At 42.8% G+C, this 10,857-nt stretch overlaps 2 protein-coding genes across 2 annotated transcripts in view; both read right to left on the bottom strand.

The window, feature by feature from the left end:
* Positions 1-6: 6 nt before the first annotated feature.
* On the bottom strand, positions 7-6,014 carry LOC103363899 (heterogeneous nuclear ribonucleoprotein A/B-like). The gene is made up of 8 exons (XM_008290852.1): positions 5,938-6,014; positions 4,369-4,560; positions 3,674-3,842; positions 3,308-3,466; positions 2,768-2,899; positions 2,373-2,478; positions 1,820-1,966; positions 7-581 (listed from the first exon to the last, which is right to left on the bottom strand). The coding sequence occupies exons 2-8, from the start codon at positions 4,533-4,535 to the stop codon at positions 511-513; spliced, it is 951 nt and encodes a 316-aa protein (XP_008289074.1). The 5' UTR covers positions 4,536-4,560; positions 5,938-6,014; the 3' UTR covers positions 7-510.
* Positions 6,015-8,250: 2,236 nt separating this feature from the next.
* Positions 8,251-10,857, bottom strand: part of btg4 (B-cell translocation gene 4) — a 4,627-nt gene continuing 2,020 nt past the window's right edge. The window contains exons 3-4 of the mRNA XM_008290854.1: positions 10,570-10,840; positions 8,251-8,622 (exon numbers count right to left, since the gene is read on the bottom strand). Coding sequence (XP_008289076.1) covers positions 8,407-8,622; positions 10,570-10,840 — 487 coding nt within the window. The 3' untranslated portion in view covers positions 8,251-8,406. The remainder of the gene's footprint in view (positions 8,623-10,569; positions 10,841-10,857) is intronic.

The following is a 10,857-nucleotide window of genomic DNA, read 5'->3' on the forward strand; positions in this document are numbered from 1 at the left end:
TCATCTTTGCAGCAACCAATGAGGTCAAAGTAAGAAAACAGTTAAAAGGTGATAAAATAATAATTAGACGAGGTTTCTTCGAGACGCGTCCTTTTCACAAACCCTGTCTTTCAGGTATAATTCCTTTTTTGCTTCGTCACTACACCGGACCAGCCTTAGGGGTTGAAATGCTGACTGAGCATACACTACAGGATTCAGCCCAAGCAGGGACGTCTGCAGCATGTGTCCGGCTTAAAACTCACAAAATAACCCAGAAATCAAAGGATTCGCAGTTGAAAAAAAACTTCGGCTTTCCTACATGAACGTACAGTAACACACCGATTCATCCACTTCACACCTTTGAACTTTTAGATTTGATCCTTATCTGAATTTCTTATTTTCACGTCCTCTTCAGCTTCACTGTAAATGAGGCCATCACACTTCGACGTGCTCGGCGTAAATAGAAAAGAAAGAGAGAGAAACAAGAAGAGAGGCAGCAGCTGGTGGGTACCTTGTACTGCCAGGTGATCATCAGTATGGCTTGTAGTTGCTCTGGTGTCCCCCCCGCCGTGGGGTTTTCCCATAGCTGGCGTTGCCCTGGTCTGTGGACGACAGAGACGGGTCAGAAACAGGCTCGGTTCCATTCAGGCGTCCATCAGAATTCACAGAGTTCATTCAACAGGTCGGCGTTATTGGAGACATTTACTCACCAATAAAGTGAGCAAAACACCCAAACTGGGTCAGAATCTGAGTAGCCTAGCTTAGCAATCAAGTTCAAAACAGTCTAAAACCTGGATTATACACTTTGTACTTACAGTCAACATTATGTAATTGAATACTGATTGATGGGAGTCACGTACAACAGATGTTTTCAGTGTTTTGTGTGACGTCGGGCCAATTAACGGCCACAGCAGTGTTTGTCACAGTAGTCACAATGCAACAGCCAAGGTGGCGCTGCTCGGTGCTACAGCTAAAATACAAAAGCATCCCGACATCCACGTTCTTCATGTTCTGCCTCATCGGTCAATACGTGAAGAGTTCATTTAAAACAGATAACTCCATCGTCACAAACCTTCAGAAAGCAAACTGTTCCATCGTCTACCTGAGACGACATCAATCAAACCGAAGTCATTCCTACTGAGTCACATCCACTCTGCTTCAGTCTGATTGGTCTTTGATTGGTCCGTTTTTGTAGATTCACATATTTAGTGATTAAATTATCATCACTTGTTTGATTAGAAGACAATCATCGATGTGTCTTCCATAGAGACGGTCTACTTTTCTGTTCTGCTTAGAAAACCTTTGCATAAACGCGCAGCAGGTCGTATCTACTTCCTGCTTTTACAGCCACTGTGCAAACACTCATCTTGTGCTTGTACAAGTTCTCTTCATGCAGACAAAATCTTAAAGCTAAAAACTGCATCTGATAGCGCATCTGGTTTTCTGTTTGTTGATATTCATTTTAATCTGCTTTTACTTGATGTATGCGTATATTTATGCATTCTATCTTATGTGTTGTCCCTGCTTGTGTTGGCTGCAGCATGGCTGAACAGCCCAAGACTAATTTCCCACGCCTGGGACAATAAAGCTGATCTTGATCTGTGGTTCAGTGGTGCTGTGACAGATAGCTGCACCGTGAAACATTCTGCATGACACTAAACATGCAGTTAGTTTCCTTCAGAGCTGCTTCACTTCAAACTCTTGTCCGACGCTTCACAGTTGTGAAATTATTCAATCTTCCACTGCGCTTGTATTGTACATATCCACTGAGACCTGAGCCTCCCCAGTACCAGCACCACACACACAACTGTCCATTCTGGTTCTGTCTGTTTGTGCTTACTGTAATCATAGCCGGGGCCGTATCCATAGTAACCAGAATAGTCATAGTTGCCATAGCCGCTGTATGCGCCGCCGTAGCCATAGCCTTGGTTACCGTATCCCTGGTTCCAGTAGTTTCCGTATCCCTGGTTCCAGCCCTGGTTCTGACCTGAGACACAGAATGCACAAAAATTAGTTTTCTTTAGTTCAGTTACGGTACGGAACCGCTCGGCTCACGGAGTCTGCCAAACGTTTGGGGTTTTTTTTCTTGTTTTTTTAAATCATATGCACAAATAGGAACACAAATCTTCTGTTCTGTGGCGGCATCAACAGCTCAGTGTAGTGATCAGGTTTTTAAACGCTCCTCAAATGATTAGAAATGCGCTAATTAACTGGCTTAATTGCTGATTAAAGACAAAACACTGGATTGATTTTTTTGTACATCCAACTGACAAACGTGTAATTTCAGACCGAAGCGCAAACTTTTTGTGGGTTTCCAGCCTCTCAAGTTTTACCGATTCAAATGTAGAAAGTCGTATGAAAAGAAAAAAAGCTGCAGACTCTTAATAACGTACCTCCACGGCCTCGGCCTCCCCGGCCCCCGTAGCCGCCGCCTCCACGTTGCGCTCCGTACTGCTGCTGCTGGTAAACTTCCTTCGGCTGGGCGATCTTCAGCTCACACTGAGGAGGACACGCACACGTTAAACCCTGACCTCCTAAAGACACCACTGCAGTCTGAAAATGTTCTCAACTGAAAACACTGAAGCAGCAGAACATAAAAATGACGGCAGACTTTTCTGAGCGGCTGCACACAAAAACAGCGTGCTGAGCGGTGCTCCTCAGATAAACGACAGAACCCCAAATCCTTGGTGAAGATCTCAGCTGTGACGGGTTGAACTTGTAAACAACCACCCACCAGACCAAAAGATCAGCACCTACAAACAGATCCCCCGTGAGTCCGAGTACATACCCTGCCGCCTTGGATGTTGTGGTATTTCTTCTCCAGACACTTCTTGACGCTGGCTTCCTCTTTGTACGTGATGAAGATGAAACCCCTCCTCTTCTTTGATTTGGGGTCGATGGGGAGCTCAATGGTTTCGATCTGGAGGGAGAAGGTGTGAAATGAACACACTGTCATTCAGTGGATGCATTTTGCATGTAGGACCACTAAGGAACCAGTCTGAGTGTCTTCTGTTAAGTCTTTAAGCCACACAAATACTGCAAACCTTTATAAATTTTGGATTATTACACCGTCACACTGCTGGGTTTCAAAATATGAGGAAAAACCAGATGCTTTCCACAGAAGCCAACTGATTTCCCAACATGGTTGTGTGGCAGGTCTGACATTAGATCTGGCTGAAACATCTTCCCTCCAAAATTCTGTGTTACACAAATATATGTGCATATTCTGTTAAAACAGTTCAGCGTAAATGATGACAGGAGGAGGTGGAGGAGGGGGGGCTCTACTGTGTTCTGTTGGCTCCACTTTGTGAATTAAGGCTGAACTGACCTCTCCGAAGGCGCCAAAATATTCCCTGATGGTTTCCTCAGTTGCTTCGGGATTCAAACCGCCGACAAAGATCTTCTTGACGGGCTCCTTCTTCATGGCCATCGCCCTCTTGGGGTCAATCTGACGCCCGTCCAGTCTGTGTTCCTTCTGCTCCAGCACCTGCAGACACGTATGTCATCGTGAACACGAAGCGCTACTTGCACACAGCTTGCTATCGCCATGGGAGCATCACAACAGACTAACACGAGCACTCTTCAGGAACCCGGTTCAGTCTGATGTTTGTGGCTTGAGTGTAAACATGAAATAACTGACGCGTTAATTAAACTACACATGAAACATCTGGCCGTTAAATCAGACGTGACTCACTTTGTCCACGCTGCAGGCGTCTTTGAAGAGGACGAAGCCAAAGCCTCGGGACCGGCCAGTGTTGGAGTCCATCTTGATGGTGCAGTCTGACACTTCCCCGAACTTACTGAAGTAATCCTTCAGGTCCTTTTTACTCGTGTCCCAGCTGAGGCCGCCCACGAACATTTTACTGCAAACAGAACAACAACAGAGTCACTCGCACCATTACTCTTCTCAAAGCGTGTGCAATTTCAGATTCATATGTTTTCAGGTTCAATATTTCAATTTAAGTTGCACCATTTCTTCGTTAATATTTCGGTATTAAGCGTAACATTACTTCTTCAGAATCAGTTTTTCACATTTTTAGGAATTCATCTATTTTTCTTCCTTATTTTTCCCCATCGACACTTTTTTAATTCTTAATAATTTTGTTTTCTGGCACGTAAGCTACTTTTGGAACAATCAAAGCTCCATCTGATCCTATTTCTGATATTATTTCTACTAGTCTCTGCAGAGCTTGTTATAGCGGATACAGAACAGAAGGCTCGCTTCTCATTTAATAACCTTTTAAAGCGTACAGCACAATTTTTACATTTTTGTTCTTTCATTTAGCGTCACCAACATCTATGTCGTCCGTCCAAAAGGTTCTGGCTGATCCGTTTTGTGACTGTTAGAAGCTGCTCGTGCATGTCTAGCGTGACAAGCCGAACACTCACCCAGCATCCTCCTCTCCTTTGCTGGCGTCGATCTTGCCTCCGTCCGTGCCGTTGTCCTGACCGTCGTCTCCCGCCATCAGCTCCTGCTCGGCTCCATTCTGGTCCTCCTCGCCCTCGTTGCCGTTCTGCTCCGATGTCTCCATGAGCAGATTCTCAGCGTCTGCCATTCTGACGATGCGTTTTTCCAAGAGGCTGAGGAAGGGAACAAGACAAAGTTTAGCGCAATCCGGACGTTAATGAATGTGATGCAGCGGCGATAAGATTCAGACATTCAAACAGATTAACTTGTTGGAGGACTTGCTCCCAAGAACGCCGCTTCCGGTCATTTTAAGACACTGACCACCGTATTTTTAATCCTATTTTACGCTACAAAGAACATACCTTTCAACAGGCTCCGCTAAACTTTAGTGTACGTGCAGGAAGGTTATTTTAATGCAACTTATGGTTATGAGTTTTGAAACTACACTTAACCACAAGATCCAAGAACTTGTCTTGTCGGGCTGGTTGACATGTTGTAGTTCATAATGTCAAAATAAGATGAGGCTTTATTAATCCCAGATTGGGAACATTTGCAGCTTTGCATCAGAAAAGTGGAACAGATCAAACGTGTGAGAAAATAAAAACCGAAACAAGACTTCCATGAAGTGCTGCTGACACCGTACAGATTGTTCCAGTTTAAATGCTGACAAGTACAGATGTTTTAAGAAGGGATATTAAAAGAGAAAGTGTTGCTAGTTAATAGACAAAACAGGTTTTACTAATGGTTTCCCGCTAAATACTAAATTAATCCAACTATGAAGCAAAACACACACAATGAGCAGCGGGCTGCTGTGAGCTCAGGGCCCTGCAACAGAGGCTCACTGTCAACCAAGCTTTGAATTATGGGATTTTAATAAATGCACCAGCAGCTAAGAAATCAAAATGACCTTACATATTCGTAATTGGTCTTTTTCTTTGGACTACTTCGCATAAAAACAGTCAGTAGGGGACTACAATTAGGCCACCTGGACGCTAAAACCCCATTAAAACGTCGTATTTCTATTTAGCCACGAAGCATCACACGGTGTAACAGTCAGCACGGGATGAGGCTGCACGCTGCTGTGTGGAGCTACACGGAGATGCTGTTTGCAAACAGAAAGAAATAAACCGGCGTGAGTGTCCGTGTGAGCCGAGCGTTCAAGCAAACCGCGCTTTGCTCCGTTACCGCTCGGGGCAAGAGTGCAGGCCCGGCTAGCAGGCAGCTACCCCGGCTACACATGAATAAAGAACGCTGGAAAACCCCAGCAGGTGCAAGCAGGTATATCTTAATTAAGTCCCCTCGATGCAGGAGGCCCGCTTTCCTGCTCAAACGTGCAAACGAGCGACCCATTCAGAGTAATAACCGCGCTAACGAACATTAGCACCTCCGCGGCTAAAGGACCGCTAGCTACACTCGCAGCTAGCAAGCAGCCGCCGCACAGACAAAAGCGGGAGAATGGAGGAAGTGCGCAGCGAAGAGCTTCTCCGCTCAAAGCCGAACTCCCGCGTTTACATTTCGATCCGCGCATAACAGAATCCAAGTGTGCTTACTTTGAGTGAAAATACCGGGGACGCCGACTCGCTGCTCAAAATGGACACTCTCCAAATTCGCCGCTAACTCGTGGCAACATATATACGACCGGATGTGACCAAGCGACGGGGGACGTCGCAAAGAGGGCGTCTGTGATTGGACGAGGCGGTCGGCGGCGCGGTTAAAGGCGCTCTGTGATTGGCTGAGTGCGCGGACGCTGCGACAAAAGACAAATCCAACGTCCAATTGTCCTTCCGGTTCTCTGGCTGCTTGTTGGATCGCTGTTGTAAATGTGTTGAAACGTGCGAAACGAGGCGCCACATTTATTTTCAGCGCTATAAATAAAACGACTAATCCGAACCGTTGTTGTCTTTATTTTTTTTAACGCGTCTACGAGCAGATGTTTGAAGCAGTGAAACGGATTTTTGATTTGCGCAGTTTCTAACAATACCCGCAGCGCCGCAGACACGCCGCCGCATTCTGGTTGTTCCTTCACACATCCATCAGAGGCTCCCACCTGATCCCATCAGATTTAGCTGCAACTGTATTTACAATAATGTTTGTATATTTAAGGACGCCATGCAAGATTTTGCCTTCATGCTATACATATTTTCAGAGCTGCAGCCCCGTGAAGTGAACACAGGTGGCTCCAGATTTCACTCTTCTGTATTTTTTAACCCTCGAAGCGTGACTTTGCTATAAGAGCTGTCCAGGGATGAAAAACACAATAATTCTGATTAAAACAGCAGCCAAGCCGACTTTACATCCTCTCCTGGTGCCACAATCTGAATCCAGAATCTTGTTTTTGTTCCGTTTATTTAACTTGAGCATCAGTATTATGGGATGTATCGTCGTTTCAACAGCAAAAACTGCAGAAGTTTAATATCTAATAAGACAAAGAGTCACGGAAACATGAACTGGTACCCTGGATGTGGTTTCAGTTTTCTGATAATTCAACAAAGAAATCTAATAAAAGTGCATTCTGGGTAAACATTAAAGGTGTGATGGTGGTTGGTTCGTTTTTTAAATATATTAACGTTAATATTTCTTTCTTAAAGTTCTGATAAAGCATCCAGTCACCACCCTGCAATACAATGTGTGTGTTATATAGAAATCTGACACAAATATGAAGATATCAAACCATCAAGAGGCTGCACGATGTGTCCTGTTGTTTGTTCTCTAATTATTGTCCATTGAATTGTATTTGTTGTTTTTGCTGACCTCCGCTTTTCTGAACTCATTTATGCAGTTCTACACGAGAAATAGTTTTTTTTTATTGTTGTTTCTCCGCAATGCAATGACTTTATTAAAAACGTAGCCAATTTAAATGAACCATCATTAATGTTATGGTCAGTTAATTATCGTCAAAGTCAGCCATAAATTACATCGTTTTCTGTTTGGCATCATGTCAGATTGTCCTTGTGTGGACGATGCAGCCTTCAGGTTTTCACATCACAGCTCCACACGCCGACCTGCCGCCACGTCAACACAACCGACCTCATGCTCATCAGGTTTCTGTCGTGTTCGGACTCCACGACAACTCTGGAGACTTTAGGCCTCCGAGGCTCCGCAGCAGATCCTAGAAGTCGTGTCCGTTGTGAATCTGATGGTTTTTTTTGTCCGGACCATCGAGAACCAAGGCGACACCGTGAGCTCTTGGTCATGTTCCTCGACCAGTTGCTGTGTAATGTGTGCAGTGTGACGGACGACGTTGACCTGCTGAAAGAACCCATGAAGAGGTGGTCTGTCGCTCAGTGTTTTGAACGTTGCCTTGAGAACGTTCTGCCCTTGGCATCACGGAACATTGTGAGAACGTTCAATAATGTGTTCCTCAGCAACATCCCCAAAACGTCCACGGAACATGGCAAGCAGAGTGTTCCACCTGTGTTGATGTATCACAGTGTAGGAACGTCTCATTAGAACGTTCTGTCGTCTGTGGTCTGAACACCTGGAAAACATTTTTTAATATCAAGGAAAATCTTTATTTTTTGCCGATTTAAATGCAGCAAATGTAATTTTACAGCCACCTTGTGAAAGACTGAATGAGCATTTACAAAAACACTGATTTTTGATTTTAAGTTTACATATAAATACTTTTGTGATTTACCAGATATGTGCAATTCAGCTAAACAGCACAAAAAAAAATCCACAAAATAAGAGTTCATTTTTTACAATTTTTAAAATTTATTATACTGAATTTTCTGTTGAATACCAGAAAATGTCAGTATTTTGTTTTTGCAGATGAACATGAGTAACTGACAGGACAACGAGCAGAGCTGAAACGGACGCATTTATTTCTTTTCAATCACAGTTCAACGTTACTTTATTTACACTTTAATTTTACTTTAAAAACACATTCAGCGGAAACTTGTTTAAAATAGCGGAATATTTCAAAGTTTAAAAACATGCTTAAACAGCAATACTTTTAAATCATCGTCTCTTTAAACCAAAGTAATACAAAGTCTGTGATGCAGCGCTCTGCTCCGGTTCTAGGACCGGGACTTGCTGACCCAGTGGTACTTGTCGACTCGCGGCCCGCTGAAGGTGAACGTGGCCCGGTAGGATTTGAAGCCTTTCTGGCTGGAGAACTGAGAGGAGCTGGGAGGTCCGGGAGGAGCAGCGTGAGGCGCGAACGCTTCCCCAGAAAAGGCCTTTCGTTTGTCCCTGAGCCACGTCTGAGGGGCTCCTGGAGAAAACTCGCTGAACTGCAGGAGACGAGAGAAAACAGGAAGTCACTGAAAACGTCACATTTAACCACATCTTGGACCTTTATGCAGCTTTTCATTCATCTTTCAAAAAATAAGGGATTTATTGCATGTACCACAACAGCTGGACCCCACAGCTCTGGTTTTTAATCAAGTCAGTTATTAAATACAAGAGAAAACTGATAAATTGCTGATTTAGATCAACCTTTTACGACGCAAACAGTACTTCAGTGAGTTGATGTTAATTTAAATTGTCCATCGTGGGGGAGCTGGAGTCTATCCCAGCTGACTCAGGGTGAAGGCAGGTTCACCTGGACAGGTAACCAGTCTATCACAGGGCTACACTTAGAGACAGACAACCAAGCACACTCACATTCACACCTGCGGACAATTTAGAATCAATTCAACAATTAACCTCAGCATGTTTTTGGACCTTGTGGGAGGAAGCCGGAGAACCCGGAGAGAACCCACGCTGCACGGGGACTCCACGCAGAAAGATCCTCACCGGGACGTGAACCGGCGACCTTCTAGCTGCGAGGCAATGGCGCTAACCACTGAGCCACCATTGAAAATTGTGTGTAATTAAACTTTAATTTACAGTTTTCCCGTTTTTTTTTTAAATTTAATTTTCACACTCAGGGTAAATGAATGCTTCTGTTTTCTGTGAGTTTATAAGATACTATCTGTAATTTAACAAAACATAGAAAACCTGTAAAATAAGTTAAAAAATTTACCATTTTCAATCCTTAATATACATTTTATTAAAATTCTTTTAAATAACGGAAAATTTCTGTAGAATAAAAAATGTAAATACAGTAAAAACGAAGAAACGATCATTTATTAAAATACAGATTTTTCATATCTACTTGTACAATTTTAGCCTGTTTTGTTCTGTTTGCTATTTAAAATGTACCATATTAACTTCTGTGATTTTAATTGTATAATTCAATATAATTCATCAAAATGGAGAAAAATCTGTAGAATAAGATCTGGGTTTTTTTTTTTTGCCATTTCTCATTTTACACCAAATAGTTCTTTCACATAAGCAAGAAATAACCATAAACCTTTTTTGTTATTTAAATAAATCAAAACTTGCATAATTTTATGGTTAAACATTGTAAAATGACAAATTACCATAAAAATAAATCTTGATGTTTGTTGGACATCATGTAGTTTTGGTCCGTTTTTGTTTGTTTGGTTTTTTTTAATTCAGTTAACATGTATTACATTTTTACTAGGATTTTACCAGATATTATCTGTAATTCAACAAAACTGGGAAAATCTGTAAAATAAGGGTCTAAAAATTCACCATTTTTCAATCCTTAATATACATAAATTTTATTTCAAGTGACAGCAAATATCTGTAAAATGACATTTTCTTGTGATTTAAATACAGTAAAAAGTGATTTTTGTTGTTGTGCACATGAACAGTTTACATATAAATTAATATTTCTGTGATGTAATGAAGTATATGTAATTTAACAAAACAGGGAAATTCTAAAAGTTTTTTTCTGCCTTTTACCATTTTTCAATCTTTAATATACATTTTCTGTTGAACAACTGATTTAAATATACAGTAAAAAAAAATGTACCTAATTGGTTAACATGTAAATTAATGCTTCTTCCCTGTGATTTTAATACATAATAATTTAACAAAACAGTGAAGTTCTGTAAAATAACGGAATTGTTTGGAACCAGATGTTACAGTGCTGCTATTAACTCCACCTCTGCTGTGAACTCTTTTTGGGTTTCTGCTGTTTTTAAGTCTGAACTGTCTTGGAAAAGGTTTTTTTTTTTCAGCAGACTTCTATCCAGACTTGGGATGGTGTTTTTATCATCACCAGGTGATGCTTCACAGACATTAGTGACCTCATTCAGTCCCGAGACAAAGTCTGAGAGACAAAACCCACATTTCTAGACGCGGACGGCGCTTCGAGGCGGACCCACCCTGTAGACGCTGTTGGGGTTGCTGACCGTCGGGATGGTTTTGGGTTCGGTGCTGGTCGGTGGGATCGGAGCAGAGCAGGGAGCTGATTGGACGCTGCTGCTGCTGCTGCTCATGCTGTTGTCTCCGCCCACTTCCTCCTCGTCCGAAGAGCTTCCTGATTGGACGTCGAGGCTCGCGCGCTCCACCGCCTCGTGGATGCGCCGCGAAAACTCTCCGTCTGCACGACGGTCCACCGCCGAGACGCAGAACGGAGCGCTGCGTTCACCGTACCTGAAATAATAGGAAAT

The sequence above is a fragment of the Stegastes partitus genome, unplaced genomic scaffold (genome assembly GCF_000690725.1).
Source record: "Stegastes partitus isolate 25-593 unplaced genomic scaffold, Stegastes_partitus-1.0.2 Scaffold699, whole genome shotgun sequence".
NCBI classification, from domain to species: domain Eukaryota; kingdom Metazoa; phylum Chordata; class Actinopteri; family Pomacentridae; genus Stegastes; species Stegastes partitus.

Coding starts and splice junctions, on each gene's coding strand:
- LOC103363899 (XM_008290852.1), bottom strand. CDS start 4,535: ATGGCAGACGCTGAGAATCTGCTCATGGAGACATCGGAGCAGAACGGC. Junction 2,900..3,307: donor ATTTTGGCGCCTTCGGAGAG/GTCAGTTCAGCC, acceptor TTCTCCCTCCAG/ATCGAAACCATTGAGCTCCC. Junction 2,479..2,767: donor ACAACATCCAAGGCGGCAGG/GTATGTACTCGG, acceptor TGTCCTCCTCAG/TGTGAGCTGAAGATCGCCCA.